We start from the raw sequence: 22139 nt of genomic DNA, 5'->3' as shown, positions 1-22139 counted from the left end.
GAGGATTGGGAAAGAGTCTTATTCACTGATGAATCCAAGTTCGAAATATTTGGAAGTAAACACAGTCAATTTGTAGGCCGTTTACCTCGTGAACACTTGAATCTCCTCAGTGCGTAATTCCAACCATAAAGCATGGAGGGGCTCTGTGATGGTATGGGGATCCTTTGGAGGGAATAAAGTCGGAGATTTGGTGAAATAGATGGAAAAATGAACCAAAAGGATTATCATGCCATTCTCCAGTCACATGCTAAGACATCTGGTTTGCGTCTGATTGAGAAAGGGTTTGTCTTGCAGCAAGACAATGACCCGAAACATACGAGGGGGGACCCAAAAGAAACCGGACTCTGAGGGCGCTGCCACTCGTAGACGTAGTATAGGGTTCTCACGCTAGATGATGTTAGTAGAGACCTTCATGAAACAGCTGTGCAGATGGCGTCAGTGTAGAGCTGAACGTGCAAGTGTGGTATTGTGTTTCTCTGATGTTGGCGGGTTACCTCTGTGAAGTCATTATGGCAACTTTAAAAGGACAGTGTGTGCGTGTGAAGTTTTGTTTCCCGCTTAAAAAAACTGCAACGGGGAGACACCAAATGCTTCAGGTAGCTTTCCAGGACGACGCTATGAACTGCACACAGGTTTTCGAGTAGTTTGGGCGCTTTAAACTTAGTGAGATGTTTGTTAAAGACCAAGCTCGTTCTGGACGCCCTTCAACATCGCGAAATGAGGAGAACATCAAAAAGGTCTGCCAAAAGATCAACGAGGATCATCGCCAAACGATTGACCAAATTTCAGCAGAGACAGGAATCAGTTGGAGCTCGTGCCAGCGGATTTTGAGTGAGGATTTGCACATGAGATGTGTTGCTGCTAAATTTTTTGCGCACCTTCTCACACAGGAGCAAAAAACCATCCGCATGAATGTGTGTAAGGACTTGAAAACAGAGATTGCACGTGATCCAAACTTCTTGAACGAAGTCATTACAGGGGATGAGAGTGGGTGTTACGGGTATGACCCAGAAACAAGCAAGCGTCAAGCCAGTGGAGGACTCCCAACTCTCCCAGGCCAAAAAAAGCAAGGCAAGTGAGGTCAGATGTGAAGACGATGATCATTGTCTGTTTTGATTATCATGGAATTGTGCATCAGGAATTTGTACCCTTGGCCAGACTGTTAACCAGCACTTTTACTTGGATGTTTTAAGGAGTATGCGAGAGTATGTGAGGAGGAAACGCCCAGAACTTTGGCGATCAGCTGACTGGTTTCTGCATCACGACAATGCTCCAGCACACACGGCCTTACGAGTGCCCCACCATTTGGCATCTCAGAGGTGGTCAGTCGTTCCCCACACTCCGTATTCACTGGACCTAGCCCCGTGTGACTTTTTCCTATTTCCAGGAATGAAAAAAATGCTAAAAGGGGAGCGTTATGACGATGTGGAGGTGGTAAAAACAGCTTCGCAAAGGGCACTGGACAATATCAAACTTGAAGAGATCCAAACATGCTTCCAACACTGGGAAAAAGAGACTTGGCTCGTGCATCACATGTAATGGAGAGTATTTTGAAGGTGACTGAAGTAATTTTGTAAAAAGGTTCATCAATAAATTTTTTATGACGACAATCCGGTTTCTTTTGGGTTCCCCCTCGTACGCCTCGCTTATGTCAGAACTATGTGAAGTTTCTAGAGGTTAATAAAATATTGAAGAACATGGTATGGCCGTCCCAATTCCCTTATTGTAATCCAATCAAGCTGCTATGGGATGAATTGGACAGGAGGATCCAAAAACGGGAAATCATGAGTGGGTCACAATTGTTGGAAGTCCTGCAGCAAGAATGGAGATTAATTCCAACTGAAACCTTGGCAAAACTGATGCAGCACATACTGAGTGTGTGCAAGTCAGTGATTAAAGCAAAGGGTGGCTATTTTGAGGAATCAAAAATTTAATTGTTGCATCTTCCTGTGTATTATTTGAGCTTAATAAACATTTGGAAAACAACAAAATGCATTTTTATACTGTATTTCCTTTCCACTGTTTATAATTACTGGGTGATTCCAAACTTATGGAGGGTAGTGTATATTTAGTGATATATGTAGATACTTTATTCAAAGAAGAGAGTTACTAGTAAAGAAGTAACAAATTAAAACTTCATACCTGATGCAGAAGTTTAATTGCATGATCAGCGAAAATGTAGTAAGCGATAAACTTTCTCCCTTTCATTGTTTTGTGGGGGGAGGGGTGGGGGGCAGCGGGGTGCCTGTGAGGAAAAATGCTTTGTAACAGTTGTAAATTATATGTAAAGTTCATTGTAAGTTGCTAAGTGCTCTCATTTTCAAATACTGGATGAATGAAATCTGGGTGTTTCTGCACCATCAGTTATGCCACCTCAAGACAAATGCACTGTTTCTAACAGTAATATCTGTAACATTCTGTTAAACTTTCAGTGTAAGATTGTAACTCTTAATAAGTAGATTATGATAGCATTTTAAAGTTTTAAGTGCATTCAGTAATTAAGTGAAATATTGAAATTATAATTTTTGTTGCCCCAATGCTGCAACTGGTACTGGGTTCTGGGTAGCATTTTAGTAATACAGATTAGATGTTTGTATAAGTAGGAGCAATCTCCATCTGAGGTTTCTGTTCTGCCTGCCTCCCTGCCTGTCGGTATTCATAGTAAAACATGAAAAATTTTGACTTCTCCGTTATTGTAACTGAATTACATTCTTTAACATGAGTAAATTAAAGAAAAAAGCTTCAAAAACTTACTTGATTGAACACTGAAAGTGTTAAGTATAAGGGCTGGTTGTCTTGTGAAACAGTGGAAAACGTGCTTGTCATGAACTGCAAGGGAAACTGAAAAAGAGGTAAATAGATAAATAGTGAAAACATTAAGCATAACGAGATGGAATTGGGGGGGGGGGGGAGATGAATAAAATATAATAGTAATGAGAAAGAGTTGTCATGTAATTAAAACTCACCATAGCAGAAGGAAGAGCCGGTATAGTGTTAAATATGCATCTACAACCATCAAACGGAGGTGGAACTGCAGTGCCCTCGTTGACTGTAAATACAGATGTGGTGCAGCGAGGTCACAGAATGAGAACTGCAGTGAACTGAGGGCCAGTCAGGTGGCAGTGCTGGAACTGTGGGAATATAATTGATGTTCCGGGGAATTTGGACGATGGAGGAGGGGGGGGGGGGGCAGGAGGAAAAAGGGGAGGAGGCTAAATGTATTATGTATTAATATGAAAGAATCGGATAAATGGGGGGGGGGGGGGGGGTGATAAAAGTGGAAATAGTGTGACGTGTGTCGCTCGTGCAAGAAGGATGGTAATGTTATAATAAACGAAAGGGAAACGTGTTGTGCTGTTAGAGGAAAATTTTGACCAAGGAAGAATGGAAAGAAAGGTGCAATAAGCATTGAAAGGAAAGGGGGGAGGAGGAATTGATTTTAATAAGGAAATAGTATAAGGAGAAGGGGGTCAGCAGGAAGATTTTGTTTTGGAAGGAAGATGGATAACACAAAAAAAAAAAAAAAATTGGTTTGTTGTAATCAACTACTCAATGAGACACTGTCCTCCAGACCGTCTCACGAACTTGGAAATCCCTAATTTCTCCTAAAGTGATTGCTTTTTTCCTCTGGGGCCATAGTGGAGGATGCTGATTATGCTTGGTTCTCTTAAGATGATCTGAAAATGCTGAGTTGTTTTTTGAGGGCACCCTTCCTTTAGGAAATGTCTTTTACAGACTTGCCAACCTTCTTAAAGGTCATCACGTGAAGGTAGCTTTCACATTGCCACTGCTTTCTTTGTTCCTTTGTCTCAGGATCATCATAATACACCCTGCCCATTTCCATGGTGATTAGGAAGTAATCTGAACTAGCGTGACCCAGCTATAACATAACATACCTGCTGCTGCCTCCATTTGGTGGGCTTTTTGAATGGGTATGTACATTCGCGGAAATTGGCAGGTGTCAATCTTTGTTATATTCAAAATGTTGAAAATTGACCCCTGACTGATTTTTCACTATTTTCACTATCACCCTTCTTTGGAAACCAGTGTACCCACTTCTCTTGCAATTCTCATTTCTTCACAGAGAGATGGTCTGTCGTTCTTCGTCATTCAAACTTGTTTGATGGCAGTTGAAGCGTCTGCACCACCTAACCACTGTGTCATATGGTGGTGCATTGTTGCTTTCACAGCCTGGATTGGTGCTCCATTGTTCTCTTTCAAATGCAGAAATTAAGTTAATGCGTGGTACTCCATTTTATCAATGGGCTTGACTGTAGGCATGTACATGCAAACAAATAAAACATTAATCACATAATTTTGTTTTCAAGGTGATGATTAAAACTTTTATGCCTACTGCTTGTACAGAACTAGTAAGACAAGTAATTTAAAATGGCCTTAGTGGGTATGGTTTTTCTAATGGTTTCTTTGGGAATTGTGAATTAGGTTGATAGTGCTCATTTGTCATTAACATACTGCCCCGTATAGTGACTAATTCTCTTCTTTACATTGTTGGCACCTTCTTAAAGTAATGTATCAAGACATTGTCTTCCATCTCCACACCAACTGATAAATGACCTTACTTTTTCAATAGTTTGTTTCTGAGCCAGAGAACGTCATTAACATTTTTAATTGAATAATCATTATTAGTGTGGTTTTGTTTAAACCAGAGATGTCCAGAATTTTAGCTTACTTGGGCCACATTGGAAGAAGACAAGTATTTTTGGGCTGCATGTAATATACTTGTTCAGTTTATCATAACTTTACGTTAACAGAATTTTTTTACAGATTGTGGGATAGATGCCCACTTGTTGGGCCACATTGGTACTTGCTTTGGGCTGCATGCAGCCTGTGGGTTGAACACATGTGGTTTAAACAATTTGAAAGTATTATATATGTAAATGAATATGAATGATATAACTGCCCATAATATTTAATGTATGTTCAAATAACTTAAGGGAATGCAGCTGGATGACATTGTTGACAACTGCTGATATTATGTCAGGAGCACACCCTGCCATTTGCAAAGTATTTTCAAGTTTTGCTTTGAAAATGGCAGTGTGTGCTCCTGTCAAAATATTGATGCTTGCCGACATCACCCGGCTGTATCCCCGTACGTTATTTGAACACTGCATATATCGGAACACTGCATATGCTGAGAAAAACTCGGGTCTCATATTTCGTATATTCTTCTCCTGGTCATTGCAAAGTATATATAAAAAATGTTTAATCATAATGTCTTCTAAGGTAATTATTCATAATTTTCCAATTTTATTGTAGATTTCAGTGGGTACACGGGCCTGTTCTTGTTGGTCTAGATTATATATCTCTTCAGTCTTAATGAACATAGTGTAAGTTTTGTACAATAGTATGTGTTCAGAGCCTAGTTGTATGTTCCTGCTTGTTGGACTCATTCCTCTTCTGCTTGATATTACTTTTCATTGATGTTAACCAGCAGACTAATGATTGATTTAAATAATGGCTTTCATCCAATATAGAAGGTGTTAAAAAAATGTATTCTGTATTTTGAGAGGTAGTAGCATGGACCAAAACAATGCAAAAACGTCCATTAAACATGGGCTCTAAAATGCATACCCCTAAGAGCTAGGAGCACTTATTCATCTTTACTACTGTGAAACTGTATGCAGTAAACAAATGAGGACACATTCCTCTGCTATTGTCCATGGATACAGCATGCAGTTAACATCTCTTCATGATGTTACTGTAAACTGTATCCACAGTTCTGGGTAAATGCAGCGTATACATTAATGCTAATGGAACAGTTTGCATTGCACTGCAGTTAGCCAGAACTTTGAATATAGTGTACAGTAACAACATTAAAAGATATTAACTGCATGTTTTATCCGTGGACATATGAGAAATGTGCTTTCATTTTCTTAGTACATTTTGTATGTCATTTGTAACAGCAAAAAGCATGCAGTAGAAGAGATGTTTAATAGTGGCAAAGATGAATAAGTGCTCATATGTCTTAAAGTATGCATTTTAGAGCCCATGTTCATGGGACGTTTTTTCTTCTCTTTGTCCATTCTACCATCTTTAGAAATATGGAATATCTGTTTTAAACACCATGTATATGTAAGTTAAATAGTCTCAAAATCTAATGTCATAGAAAATGATTTATTTCAAATTTTATTCCAGCACCTGAGGTACTTGGACCAGAAAAGTATGACAAGAGCTGTGACATCTGGTCATTGGGTGTTATAATGTATATTCTGTAAGTACACATATTTGATTTGTTCCCTTTCGAAATTAGCATTTCTCCGAATTCTGATTTGATGGTATTCTCTTTTCAGGTTATGTGGTTTCCCACCCTTTTACAGTAACCATGGCCTGGCAATATCACCAGGTATGAAAAAACGTATACGAACAGGGCAGTATGATTTTCCAAACCCTGAGTGGCAGAATGTTTCACAAGACGCAAAAGATCTTATCCGTGGTATGCTGTGTATCGAACCGACCCACCGCCTTACGATAGATCAAGTGATGCAGAATAAATGGATTGCTGTGAGTATCATTATATGTTTAGTATATAAAGTTCGAGGATTTCTGAAGTAAATCGCATAGGAATATTTGATTCAGTCATTATTATTGTTTATTGTCTGCGCAACATGTTATGAGGGGTTTGCTGTATCACTTTAATTAAGGTTGCCAATCATACAATACTGAAGTGTGAGTAATGCTGACTTTAAGATATTTTTGTGAAGTGTTATTTATTTGTTATATAATATCACTTCAAATATTACAACAAATAAGTACTGCTCATAAGAAGTGAAGATATACAATAACTATAATAGTGTAGTGTGTAGTTTACTTTCAATACATCTGATTAAAATCTTATCCAACTCACTATAGAGAGAATATAATCGAGGGAAACATTCCACGTGGGAAAAATATATCTAAAAACAAAGATGATGAGACTTACCAAACAAAAGCGCTGGCAGGTCGATACACACACAAACAAACACAAACATACACACAAAATTCAAGCTTTCGCAACAAACGGTTGCTTCGTCAGGAAAGAGGGAAGGAGAGGGAAAGACGAAAGGATGTGGGTTTTAAGGGAGAGGGTAAGGAGTCATTCCAATCCCGGGAGCGTAAAGACTTACCTTAGGGGGAAAAAAGGACAGGTATACACACACACACACACACACACACACACACACACACACATATCCATCCGCATATACACAGACACAAGCAGACATTTGTAAAGGCAAAGAGTTTGGGCAGAGATGTCAGTCGAGGCGGAAGTACAGAGGCAAAGATGTTGTTGAAAGACAGGTGAGGTATGAGCAGCGGCAAATTGAAATTAGAAATTAACGGAGATTGAGGCCTGGCGGATAGCGAGAAAAGAGGATATGCTGAAGGGCAAGTTCCCATCTCCGGAGTTCTGACAGGTTGGTGTTAGTGGGAAGTCTCCAGATAACCCGGACGGTGTAACACTGTGCCAAGATGTGCTGGCCGTGCACCAAGGCATGTTTAGCTACAGGGTGATCCTCATTACCAACAAACACTGTCTGCCTGTGTCCATTCATGCAAATGGACAGTTTGTTGCTGGTCGTTCCCACATAGAACGCTTCACAGTGTAGGCAGGTCAGTTGGTAAATCACGTGGGTGCTTTCACACGTGGCTCTGCCTTTGATCGTGTACACCTTCCGGGTTACAGGACTGGAGTAGGTGGTGGTGGGAGGGTGCACGGGACAGGTTTTGCACCGGGGGCGGTTACAAAGGTAGGAGCCAGAGGGTAGGGAAGGTGGTTTGGGGATTTCATAGGGATGAACTAAGAGGTTACGAAGGTTAGGTGGACGGCGGAAAGACATTCTAGGTGGAGTGGGGAGGATTTAATGAAGGATGGATCTCATTTCAGGGCAGGATTTGAAGAAGTCGTATCCCTGCTGGAGAGCCACATTCAGAATCTGATCCAGTCCCGGAAAGTATCCTGTTACAAGTGGGGCACTTTTGGGGTCCTTCTGTGGGAGGTTCCGGGTTTGAGGAGATGAGGAAGTGGCTCTGGTTATTTGCTTCTGTACCAGGTCAGGAGGGTAGTTATGGGATGCGAAAGCTGTTTTCAGGTTGTTGGTGTAATGGTTCAAGGATTCCGGACTGGAGCAGATTCGTTTGCCACGAAGACCTAGGCTGTAGGGAAGGGACCGTTTGATGTGGAATGGGTGGCAGCTGTCATAATGGAGGTACTGTTGCTTGTTGGTGGGTTTGATGTGGACGGACGTGTGAAGCTGGCCATTGGACAGGTGGAGGTCAACGTCAAGGAAAGTGGCATGGGATTTAGAGTAGGACGAGGTGAATCTGATGGAACCAAAGGAGTTGAGGTTGGAGAGGAAATTCTGGAGTTGTTCTTCACTGTGAGTCCAGATCATGAAAATGTCATCAGTAAATCTGTACCAAACTTTGGGTTGGCAGGCCTGTGTAACCAAGAAGGCTTCCTCTAAGCGACCCATGAATAGGTTGGCGTACGAGCGGGCCATCCTGGTACCCATGGATGTTCCCTTTAATTGTGGGTATGTCTGGCCTTCGAAAGTGAAGAAGTTGTGGGTCAGGATGAAACTGGCTAAGGTAATGAGGAAAGAGGTTTTAGGTAGGGTGGCAGGTGATCGGCGTGAAAGGAAGTGCTCCATCGCAGCGAGGCCCTGGACATGCGGAATATTTGTGTATAAGGAAGTGGCATCAATGGTTACAAGGATGGTTTCCGGGGGTAACAGACTGGGTAGGTATTCAAGGCGTTCGAGAAAGTGGTTGGTGTCTTTGATGAAGGATGGGAGACTGCATGTAATGGATTGAAGGTGTTGATCTACGTAGGCAGAGATGCATTCTGTGGGGGCTTGGTAACAAGCTACAATGGGACGGCCGGAATGATTGGGTTTCTGAATTTTAGGAAGAAGGTAGATGATAGGGGTGCGGGGTGTTGGTGGGGTCAGGAGGTTGATGGAGTCAGGTGAAAGGTTTTGTAGGGGGCCTAAGGTTCTGAGGATTCCTTGAAGCTCCGCCTGGACATCAGGAATGGGATTACCTTGGCAAACTTTGTAAGTAGTGTTGTCTGAAAGTTGACGCAGTCCCTCAGCCACATACTCCCGACGGTCAAGTACCACAGTCGTGGAACCCTTGTCCGCCGGAAGAATGACGATGGATTGGTCAGCCTTCAGATCACGGATAGCCTGGGCTTCAGCAGTGGTGATGTTGGGAGTAGGATTAAGGTTTTTTAAGAAGGATTGAGAGGCAAGGCTGGAAGTCAGAAATTCCTGGAAGGTTAGGAGAGGGTGATTTTGAGGAAGAGGAGGTGGGTCCCGCTGTGACGGAGGACGGAACTGTTCCAGGCAGGGTTCAATTTGGATAGTGTCTTGGGGAGTTGGATCATTAGGAGTAGGATTAGGATCATTTTTCTTCGTGGCAAAGTGATATTTCCTCCATTATGACAGCTGCCACCCATTCCACATCAAACGGTCCCTTCCCTACAGCCTAGGTCTTCATGGCAAACGAATCTGCTCCAGTCCGGAATCCTTGATCCATTACACCAACAACCTGAAAACAGCTTTCGCATCCCGTAACTACCCTCCTGACCTGGTACAGAAGCAAATAACCAGAGCCACTTCCTCATCTCCTCAAACCCGGAACCTCCCACAGAAGAACCCCAAAAGTGCCCCACTTGTGACAGGATACTTTCCGGGACTGGATCAGATTCTGAATGTGGCTCTCCAGCAGGGATAAGACTTCTTCAAATCCTGCCCTGAAATGAGATCCATCCTTCATGAAATCCTCCCCACTCCACCTAGAATGTCTTTCCGCCGTCCACCTAACCTTCGTAACCTCTTAGTTCATCCCTATGAAATCCCCAAACCACCTTCCCTACCCTCTGGCTCCTACCCTTGTAACCGCCCCCGGTGCAAAACCTGTCCGATGCACCCTCCCACCACCACCTACTCCAGTCCTGTAACCCGGAAGGTGTACACAATCAAAGGCAGAGCCACGTGTGAAAGCACCCACGTGATTTACCAACTGACCTGCCTACACTGTGAAGCGTTCTATGTGGGAATGACCAGCAACAAACTGTCCATTCGCATGAATGGACACAGGCAGACAGTGTTTGTTGGTAATTAGGATCACCCTGTAGCTAAACATGCCTTGGTGCACGGCCAGCACATCTTGGCACAGTGTTACACCGTCCGGGTTATCTGGAGACTTCCCACTAACACCAACCTGTCAGAACTCCGGAGATGGGAACTTGCCCTTCAGCATATCCTCTTTTCTCGCTATCCGCCAGGCCTCAATCTCCGCTAATTTCTAATTTCAATTTGCCGCTGCTCATACCTCACCTGTCTTTCAACAACATCTTTGCCTCTGTACTTCCGCCTCGACTGACATCTCTGCCCAAACTCTTTGCCTTTACAAATGTCTGCTTGTGTCTGTGTATATGCGGATGGATATGTGTGTGTGTGTGTGTGTGTGTGTGTGTGTGTGTGTGTATACCTGTCCTTTTTTCCCCCTAAGGTAAGTCTTTACGCTCCCGGGATTGGAATGACTCCTTACCCTCTCCCTTAAAACCCACATCCTTTCGTCTTTCCCTCTCCTTCCCTCTTTCCTGACGAAGCAACCGTTTGTTGCGAAAGCTTGAATTTTGTGTGTATGTTTGTGTATGTTTGTGTTTGTTTGTGTGTCTATCGACCTGCCAGCGCCTTTGTTTGGTAAGTCTCATCATCTTTGTGAGTGATCTATTTTAGTTGCCACCATCTTTGCAGCTTGATACAGGTAAAGAACTTATTTATTGAATATAATTTGGGAGATTTGCTGTAAGTAAACTGGCAGTAAAATTGTAGTTTATGTATAAAATCATTTATCACACATAATAATTACTGGCTACCCACTCCAGCTTTGTACAGGTAGCATTAAGTATCACAGGCTGAATGACTTGTCTGATATAGTGGTAATTAATTACTTGCAAAAACCATTCTTGTGAATGAGCTGATCTGTTAGTATCAAAAGCTTTGCAGTAGTTCTTGAGCACATACTGATAGAAAGAATGATAGAGGACTTGATTTCATCATAGTTCAGCCAGTTTACACAAAATATTTATAAACTACAAAAAAACCCACTATTAATGAATCGCTGGGGACTAAAATATGTTTTCCTTAAACAGAGGTTTTCTGTAAACAGGGGCTTTCTCTAAATGGGAGTAACCCAGAAACATAATTAAAAGTTGTTTAGGCGATGTAAGTGCTATTTAATTGTGAACTTACCAAAATCCTATGCTATAAATTTAAGTACAGAAACACATATACATATTATCACACTTTGTGCAAAACACTTCCTTTAATACTTTGTTTTTTGAAATCAAGAAGAATTGTTTTGTCCTTGTAGCATCTTGTGTTGACAGAAGTTGTTGCTCCAATTGATTGATATTAATTAGAAGTGATTCATCTACATTAAAAGAGGAAAAGTGGTTCATTATGCTATCGGCTCCATGCACAGTAGTTGCAAAACATGGTGCAATGGATACTAGAGAAATGTGGACATGGAGATATATAGACAGTAGGGTCTGCTGGAGATTTGTGGACACCACCTTTGCCAAGTAGTTTGGTCACCAGTCACTTGAGACAAGGCCGGTTATGTCCGCTAATCCTCACTTTTAAGTCATTGTGTTGGCATCTTTCTCAACACTTTATGAGGGCTTGCTAAAAAGTAATGCCTGTGAATTTTTTATATGAAAACTCTTAAAGCTTCTCAAATAAAACAAACATTATCAACATTCTACATCTTTATTCATATGTACGTATTTGCAGCCCTCTGCTACTAGAGGACTCTGAATTGTGGCATAACTATGTTAATGTGTGAGACAGAATGCTGTAATCTAGTTTTGAATTCGATGAGATTGTCCACGTGTGGAGCACCCTCTCCATCAGCATGACAATGGCAGACCACACATAAACAATGTGAAATATTCAGCAATTCAATGCTATGGGTTCATTGTTGTTGAACATCCTCCATATTGTCCTGACTCAGCACCACTTCATTTTCAGCTGTTTCTAAAACGTAAGGACTTCACTTTGATAGTGATGATGTGGTGCAATCAGATTTGAGGTTGTGGCTTTGTTGACAAAGTCAGACATTCTACAGTGACTGTACCAAAAACAGGTCTCTTGTTCTGAGAAATGCGTTCATTGCAAGGGTTTCTGTATTGAGAAATAAATATGTAAACATGAAGAATAAAGCTGTAGATTGTTAACAAGATTTGTTTTATGTAAAAACATTGAGTTTTCACATCAAAAATTCAGAGGCATTACTTTTTAGCACGTCCTTGGGTTAACAGTGCTGTATTATCGGTCCAATATATTGAAGCCACCATCGTACTACCAGTATTTGCGTCAGCATTTTTCATTAAGCCACATGATTTCAAGAAGACAAGATACTGAACAGTTCAGCATTTCTTGCTATTTTATTAATGTGGCTTATGAAGAATTAAAAATGTCATGGGATGGAATAGAGAGAGGAAACATGGTAATTGGAGAGGAAATTGAAAAAAGGTTAGGAGTAACTGAAATTTCTGGCAAGAGAAAGGACATTTGAGTGATGTTTGGTGTTGTAATATCAGCAAACAATGGCAATGCAAGTCACCTTGAAAACCTGTGACACAGTTTTGTCTGTTATGTAATAATGTTTTTAGTAAATTTAAGAAAAGTAAAGGAGTATTTATTTTCTGTTGTGTGATTGTTCTTTCATATGCAATGAAGATCAGTGCCGATGTAGAATAATTTGCAGATATAAAAAAATTGGAATAAATTTTTTAAAATATATACAGATTCAGATTTTGATCAGCAGGTAACTAAATATTGCTTCAGCTAAATGGCCATATTCCTTAATCATTTTTTCTAATATCGTGAGAATGATGTACAGTTCTTGTATAAATACGATATACTATTCGAAGTGGATGCAGTTTTCTGTAGCTGCAATGTGGAATACTGTTATGATTTGAGAAGCTAAAACAGTTTTAATTTTTAATGTGAAATCAGTGTCCCAGAGTATCATTTATTAAACACATTCCGAAGTGTTAAATATAACCATTATTGCATACACTTATACTACCTAAGAATTTTGTGTTTAAACAATATTAAAAAAAAATTAAATCTGGAGAGCTAGGAGTTAGTGTTGTTTTAAATTTGTAGTACCAGTACTTTCATGCATGCATATATTGCTATTTCAAGCATATTCTGGAGCCAAACAATGCTTTCCTCTTGTTTGTGGACTGTTATTTGAACAATTCGCCCTTTTCACATTAAACAACATCATGTAATTTTTTGTAGCAGTTTTAGAACAGTGTCTGGTTGAGAAGTGTTGTTGTCTGGGGCCCGAAAGGTGGGAGAGGGTCAGAGTACCCATAACTCTGGAGCAGGTAAATCCTCCTTTGAACTGGTTGTTCCCTGCAAATGTCCAGTGTCTGTTAGTCTGTGTGTCTGCATATCTCCAGACCCAGTGCATCATCATCATCATCATCATCATCATCATCATCACAAGATGCTGTCCTGGAATGTCACATTTTCAGGAATGTCTACTCCTTCCATCTTCTGAAACAGTTTTGTCTTCAGCAGCAACTGATGTACCCCAACAACCTCTTTGAAACAGTTTAAAACAGTCTCTCGTATACACAGTTTCAGGCAGCAACAAACATGAGCATAGCCTGTAGAATCTTGAGTCACATCACTTCTTGCCTCTCAAGGGTGGGAATTGACTTCTGCATAACTGCAATCCCGTATTTGAGTTTAACAGAATGTATTATGTCTATGTCCAGATGTTGCAGTTTGTAGGAAGGAACACAACATTTAAATTTCTCAGTAATGATGTTTCCTTAGGAAGACAGGACATTGGTCAATAATAAATACTGTATTCCTCACTACTGCAGCCACCTTGTCACCTAAACACTTGAGAAATCTGACATCATCTGCATATTGCTTTTGTTTTCCATCACTATTTACACACAACAGTGCAGTCATTCTTTATTGACTGCTTTCACCTCCATGGCATTTATGTCCCTTAATGGAATACATTTTTAGAGGAAGTAAATTACAAAAGATGCTAGTTTCATCTGATTTCAAAATATCTTTGGACTCAGTACCCTGTATCAATTATGGCAATGTAATGTTTTTCCAGTAGTTCACACTTTCTACACACAGATTGACATTTAAAAAAAAAAATGGTGCAATCAACTGTACTGAAATTTTCAACACTGATCTTCAAAGTGATTTCACGAGCCTCCTCTTACAGTATATTTCTACTTATAGCAATGCTGCCACCACTTTAAAAGAATATTTTCCTTATGGGTCCAGCTTTGGCTTTTAAGAACACCTTCTTGTTTTTGAGTATGATCATTAGGTTTTGCTGAACTTTTAGCTGTTTGTATTTGCATGCCAAAACACACGGAAATTTTGTATTTGCATGCCAAAACACACAGAATTTCCGTAAAAGTGGATTTGTTAATTCAGGTTTTTACTGTATATATATACAAACCTTCCTCATGAATCAGTCAGCCAGGAAAAAAAGCTGTGGTGGACATAAATTTATAGTATGTAGTGATTTGTTGTAATACATGAAGTGACATATGTAACAAATGTGAATCACCTTCCAGAAACTTTTTAAACTCAGTGGCACCCACATTTTAGTAATACTAAAAGGCTGAAACCCTAAAAATATTTTGTGTAATACTATTTTATTTTAAACATTTTGTTGTTAAAATTTCATTCCTGTGATAACCACACAGCTTTAAAATGATTTTCACACAAGACAGCATTCTCTCTGTTTCCAGCCACATTATATAAGTAAGAATATGATGTCCTACCTTTCCTTACAAGTTCCAGTAATAGAGTTTTGATTAGCTGAATTTGACTTGACAGCCATTTATATAAATCAGGCCTGGTAAAGCATTGTTCATGACCAATCCCATCCAGTGAGTGCCATATTGCCCTCTGGGAATTAATATGATGCTTTCATTGCGTAATGATTTATGTTTGTCAGTGTGTGCGTAAGGCAGTATTACCTGTTGTTGTTGTGTTTATAAAGCTGCTCAAAAAAGTAAACTTAATAAAACTGAAAGGGTACTACAGTACATATAAAGACAGCAACAACAGATACATGGGTTTCTTTAATAAGATTTTGTTTTTCATGCATAACTTCAGCTAGAGATAAAAAATTTTGATCAAGCAACAAAATCCTTCACATAAGACCAAAAACAGTACCTTGCCTGAATGTTTTCACACTGCATCCACTTTTACAGAATCTATTTATGGAATTGTTCAGGATGGAGATATTGAAAAATAGAAGGAAAATTTTGATTATCCCACCATTTTTCTGTGTGTTTTCTAATTCTGCTTTCTGTTTCAGTATGTAGATATTTGTAAATTGCTTCTTTCCCATTTTTTACCCCAGCTTTTTGTTTCATTATCATTTCAGTGCACACTTTGTTCTGGACAGTGTTAGCATTTTTGATCATTTACTTCAGTTAGCTTGTCTTAGGCAAGAGTGATTTTAAAGTCATTACTTCTCGTCTTTTTGATTGATAGTGAATTTTCAGTTCCAAACAAAATATTGCCTCAAGATTTACATCCAGACTTGTATGCCTGTGTGCATGGTAAAATTCTGCATCTTCTGTTTCTGGATGGGAGTGATTTATGAGTTAATACCGTCCGTTTGTCTTGACCAAGCTTTGAGTTTTGCCATTTAGTTGCCCTTGCTTGAATTTTTTCATGCTGACATTGGATAGAAACCACAGTGAAAATGTGTGGCGTTGATATATCTCCCACTGGTTGTTAACAGTTATTTGGGCTTATAATGTGATTAGTGTTTCTCTGGACCAAATTTTGGTGGTTTGTGTTCCATCATCCTGGGATAACTTGTGCCATGTTCACGGATCTTATTTGATTGCTAGATACATTTATAACATTGTCACCTTTTTTACTGAGTTTTGTGTTGAATAATCAATTATCGTTGCTCTCTATGCAGAATTTCCCGTTCCCATATGTGTTCCATGATAGTGTGGCATGTTTGATATTTTGGTGCTCTAATGGATCATCTATCCGGTCCACTGATTGCACATTACGCTGATCTATCACAATTGACTTAACTGTTGAGTAATTAATTGTACTGCATTTTGATGAAATTTCTTCTATTATTTGAGTCTTTAGTAGCTTTTTTAATGGTCTTCACTGTCATCATAAAATGTATTATGTCAAAGTTAGTGGTTGTTTTGCTACTTTGCATTGTGAACAAAACATGGTGAGCTGTCTTTTTTTATTTTTTTTATTTATTTATTTTATTATTATTATTATTATTGGCAACAAGAACACTGACAGGAAAAAAATGGAGCACCATAAAGTAATTAATGTAGAGTAATGAAATTTAAGGAATACATTTGTGTGGGTAACATTGCAAGATCCCAGATTAATGTAAGTGCGAGATAAGCCATTGCAAATGTGAAATGCTGGTACATTAATAACTGGTGGAACTACCAGAATGTTGAATGCAAGCATGCAAACATGCACACATTGTTTTGTACAGATGCTGGATGTCAGTTTGTGAGCTGAAGTTCCATGCCTGTTGCACTTGGTCAGTTAATACAGGGATGATTAATGCCATTTGTGGATGACACTGGAACTGTTGTCCAATGTCCCGTATGTGCTCGATTGGAGACTGATCTGGTGGTCAAGCAGGACAAGGCAACATGTTCTTTCTGTAGAACATGTACACTGTTCATGAATAGTGGCTCAACAGGCAAATCGTTAGATTTACTTACAGATTTGCAGATAGGGTGCGTGAGATAGCCACGAGAGTGCTCCTGTTGTCACATGAAATTGCACTTCGGACCATAACTCCAGGTATAAGTTGAGTGTGTCTAGCACACAGACGAGATGGACTGAGACAGGCCAGCATTTATCAGAAAACACAACAGACCTTTACCCTGCCTGCCAATGAGCCCTCGCTTGACACCACTAGAGTTGCAGATGGTGGTGGCTTGGGATCAGCGGAATGCATGCTGCAGAACATCTGACTCGGAGCTATCCTTGAAGTAACCAATTTATAACAGTTTGTTGTGTCACTGTGGTTTCAACTACTGCTCAGATTGCTGCTGCAGATGCAGTATGATGCGTCAGAGCCATACACTGAACATGACGGTGTTCGCTCTTGGTAGTACCACGTGACTGTCTTGTGCCTGGTCTTCTAGTGACCATACAGTCTTGTGGCCACCATTGCCAGCAATCACGTGCAGTGGCTACATTCCTGCCATGTCTTTCTGCAGTATCACGGAAGGAACATCCACCTTCTCATAACCCTATTACAAGACTTCATTCAAACTCAATGAGATGTTAGTAATGGTGCCTCTGTTGCCGTAAAAGTCATTCTTAACTGACATCAACTCGATGCAGCCAATCTCAAAAGTAACTAACACTCACAATCATTACAGTGTGTATTTAAAGCAAATTTGATTTTTGTCCTCACTATGACACTACTAGCGACACTCTTTATGTAACTGTTGTGAAATTTGAATAGACATCATCATTCAGGTGAAACATACCTATCGACTTTTGCTCAACTCGTCTGTGGTGTTTGTATAATAACTGTTTCCAAAATATCACATGCTTGTTATTTTGATTTACTGCTGTGAATTTTGTGTGAAATCTGTCATCCTGTCATGACCTGTAAATTGTCTATTGTCGTTTGAATTTATTGTAATTGATGTGTTAAAAAACGTTGGTTTTACACACAGACTCCCTTTACATCTAAAAAGAATGGTTCATACTGTGCAAATAATAAGATGCTCATTTTTATTAATGCTAATTTATTACATTTTGTCTTTCCGATGAGAGGGTATCTAGGGTGACCATTATGGGAAAATGTTTTAACGCAATTTGTTCCAGTGATACTTTTTTTTAATTTCCAGCAATATACAGAAGTACCACAGACTCCTTTACATACTGGTAGAATGCTGCGAGAAGGGGAAGATATCTGGCCAGAAGTTCAAGAAGAAATGACACGCTCATTAGCAACTATGAGAGTTGACTATGACCAGGTTCACATAAAAAATTTAGATAATTCGAACAACCCTCTTCTCAATAAACGTCGTAAACGTGTTGCAGGAGATGCTGGTGGTATTCACCAGCAATAGTTTTGAACAGTGTCTGAAATATTTGCTATATTGAATGGTGCTGTTAACAAAGTGAAGTGTGCCACAATAGAACATTGATGGGGGGTTATATAAGACTCTGTACTGGGCTTAGTTTTGTGGTAAAGTGATTTGTGAAACTGTATGTGTGTCTGTGTGTGTTAATTTTTTTGGCATTTCATAGGGGAGTATTAACTTTGAGTAACAGAAAGTGCAGAGTTTGGTAGTACAAATTCTTACATCTGAGCTAAAAATACAGTGAAAACGAGAGTTTTGTATGGGTTGTATGATACTGTTTATATACAGTAAATCATTGATACTTTTTTGACAGTGTGCTTAATCTCCTCTTTGAACTGTTGGTATATTTTAGCTACTTAATTTTTCAAAACAGTATTTATGCACTTACGTTCAGCTGTGAATTTCATTTACTTTAGTTTTGTAAGAAAATCTCGGTATACTTCCATGCAGATCTTAAGATCAACACATCAGCCAAAGGAAGAGTTTGCCTGTATCGACAAATATTTCTATGGTTGGATTGACATGTTTAGATTCTTAGCTATGTAAATATGACCCCATAAATGAATACACACTGACTTGAGTTCTTGATCATCAGTATTTGTTGTACCAGAATTGGAGATAACCTAAGCAATATGAAGTGATGAGGTTCGCATTTGGGTGGTAGCGATATCATTCTTAAGAAACTGAGTACTGTGCATTTTGATGTGTAATCTGTTTGTGTTTTGTTACACTTTCGTGCCTTAAAAAAAGCCAGTTAAAAGAAGATTTAGGCTCATGCCTTGGAGTTGTGTACCTATGGCTTTGTACAGATAGTTCTTAGGAAAAATATGTGCAGAAGATTTGTAAATGAAACAGGTAGTATCAGAAAATAGAAGAAACAATTAAAAGTGCATTTTGTCGTGCTCAAAGTAATATTTCAGTTGTTTATTTTCATTTGTAAGTGCTTTAGAACATGGTTCTCTCCCATTGATACTGGAGAGTTGATTGTGTTGTTAAAAACAATTTTCAGTAGATTGCAGACAAGACATCAACCGGTTAACTGACAACATATTACTGCTGCATTGTGTAGACAAAAATTTGTAGATGAATAAAACCTGTATGCACCATTTGTGTATGATAAATGCTGATTTTGTATTTTTGTCGGAAATTAGTATTATGAAGTATTTGTATTATTTTGAAATGACACACATTACTAAATCTGAAAAGTGATCATATTATAAGCAATCCAGAATAGAAAATATTTGACTGCAGAAGCCATGTGCAAAAATTTGGCTCACATTTAATAAATATATCATGTATAAGATGCTGTGTAATATTTGTCAATACAAACAAACAAGTTGATTGTTGAAGTCCCTGTGACCATTTTTTAATACGTTTAAATGATTTAGTATCTTCAGTATTACTTTTAAAAATTGTTGTTATGAATTATGTTTGGTAATTTTAGCTCATATTTTATTAAGTTTGCAGAGAAATCTAGAGAATAAGGCTTAAAATATCTTTCTCCTCCCAATCCCTACTCCCCCCCCCTCCCCAACAAAAACACACACACACACACACACACACACACACACACACACACACACTCGACACTGGAAAGGGTTTAATGTGGTGTATTACCCAACCATGATATTATTGCACTTGGACTCCAGTGGCTGCTATTGGAAACGCGGTAATATTATAGTAAACAAATACGGAGATGACTAAGGAAAACACATCATACTAGCAATGCTTTCAGGTCAGTTGTGCATATACTATGAAATGGTTTAGTGTCTAGACGTGAAATATTGTAACTAGTGCAGTGAGGTGTTGTCCATAATCATGGGAATGGAAAACAGGATGATGTCGTAAATGTCAACACATTCAGGTGAAAAAGAGCTTATATTAAAAGTTGTGCAATTTTTCCTGGAAGAAAAAAAGCAGAATCGGGTTGTGAAGATTTAACAAATGGAAGAAACTGAAGAAAAAGTCAAAACTTCTATAAAACAAAGGTGTTCTAGGAAGTAGTTTCTCAAGATGACTTTGATAAAACACGAATTAGAATGCAATTTTTGGAGAATTATGAGCAGAAGACGAAAATTGTAATGTTAAGAAAACTGCTTATATTTTGAAAAACTGAGATAAATTTTCTGGGGAGGAGGGAAACATTTCCGGAAATTTTGAGAGATGGGATATATCTTCAAAAGTATAAAAATAACAGAACCCTCCTGATAGAACATTGACATTTTTGCAAAGAGTGTGGAATACTTGAGGGCAATTAGAAATGATGAAAAGGGGACAAATAAACGAATGGTATTCACAAACGAAATGTGGGTGTATACGCATTGTACCTTGAAAAAGTGCTGGCAGTGTGAAGTAGTTCGGAGTGCAATGGCTAACAGTAGTGTGGCCCAAAGAGCTATTGTTGTCCACACTGGAGGTGGAATGGATTTCATATAGAGAGCAGTAAATTTATTATTGGAAATCTAAATCCCAAGATTATTGCAATGATATGGAATAATTATCACAAATAGTTACAAGAGACATTGACGATTTCTAACATCGTACCTGGTAGTATTGTTGTTGATAACACTGTATAATATGTTCAGACAAATAAAGCTCTCGGTACTACAACTCGCATGATTGAATGGCTCATTCACAAAAACATTAGTTTTCAACTGAGCTTAACAAGAAATGAGCTTTTAGAAATTGTGCATTATAATAATCCAAAGCCTGTTTTCAAAGCAGATACAGTTTTAAAGCATGAGCGATATACTGTTCTCAGACGGCTCACCCTACGACAGTGATTTGAACGCTACAGAGCTAGTCTGAAATACAGGGAAATGACAAATAGCAGGAAAAAATGTTTCTTCAATTAATGGAATTACGCTGACACAAATAACCAGAGAGTCTGTATCTAAGATTACCCAACATGATTGAGTTAAAGCTTGCGAACATGTAAAAGGAATTGAAACGGACGGATTACAGGCACAGAGATGGGTTAATGGAAGAAGCAACAGAGAGGATAATAATCAATGCTGGTCTGGAGAGTGAACATGAATATGCAGTACATGAAGGTGACAGTGATATGGCAACTGACAATAAATGAAATTGGAATAGATTCCAGTAAAGCGGATGCAGGAGATGAAGAACTTAGCATGTTCCCCTTGTGTGACTGACCACCCACTTCATAACTTTATAATCATCAGGGGTAGTGCAGATTACATTGTATAACTGTAGTTGTATTGTCCTTCCTTCCCTTGGCAATCCTTACATGGCGATTCACGATAAGCTGACCAAAGCACCTTCACTCTCAGGTTCAATAGTATTGTTGTTCACTAACAATTTTCAGGAGCTTTTCAGTCACAAAACACACAGTACACTCAATTCAGCCAGTTCAGCAAATATTTAGTGATAGTATAAGATTTTAGACTTAAGTCCTATTAATAGAGCCAACATAGGGATGCTGATTTCTCTTAATTTATGAACTACAAAGAATTGAAATTCAAGAGTCAGGCATGGTAATAAGGCAGAATTCAGGAGATGTGAAAATAAGTTTCGGGACTGAAATAAGAAAACTTACACGGAGACTAGATTTGGAATAACCAATAGAAATGTAGAGGTGAGACAGGTGAAACAGAGAAAAGATGGGAAAATAAAACAACTGAGAATTAGAAAGTTACAGGCTTAAAAATTAAAATTAAGAAAAAAGTTATTTGAGTGTAGGATGGATTTGCATATTTGGAGACGATTATGTTGATGTGAAAATGATCCATGTGGTTGAAATAGTACATTCAGTCACTACATAGTCATAACTATTTCTTGTGACTTTTATCATAATGGAAGTTTATTAGCTGGTTACACAGCAGCTTTCTATAATGACTACACCTGGGATGTCAATACGAGACTCCTTTGACAGGATGGAATACAAAGAGAATTAACAAGTGACAGCTGTCATTTATACTGTTCACTG

The 22139-nt window shown here is 39.0% G+C and overlaps 1 protein-coding gene across 1 annotated transcript in view; it reads left to right on the top strand.

Moving 5' to 3' along the window:
• The window catches only part of LOC126183554 (MAP kinase-activated protein kinase 2), a 94406-nt gene extending 74867 nt beyond the window's left edge, over positions 1-19539 (top strand). The window contains exons 6-8 of the mRNA XM_049925632.1: positions 6157-6232; positions 6312-6522; positions 17951-19539. Of these exons, the coding sequence (XP_049781589.1) occupies positions 6157-6232; positions 6312-6522; positions 17951-18175 (512 nt within the window). The 3' untranslated portion in view covers positions 18176-19539. The remainder of the gene's footprint in view (positions 1-6156; positions 6233-6311; positions 6523-17950) is intronic.
• Positions 19540-22139: the final 2600 nt, after the last annotated feature.

Source organism: Schistocerca cancellata, chromosome 4 (genome assembly GCF_023864275.1).
Source record: "Schistocerca cancellata isolate TAMUIC-IGC-003103 chromosome 4, iqSchCanc2.1, whole genome shotgun sequence".
Classification (NCBI taxonomy): domain Eukaryota; kingdom Metazoa; phylum Arthropoda; class Insecta; order Orthoptera; family Acrididae; genus Schistocerca; species Schistocerca cancellata.
This window is presented reverse-complemented; position numbering and strand designations above follow the sequence as displayed.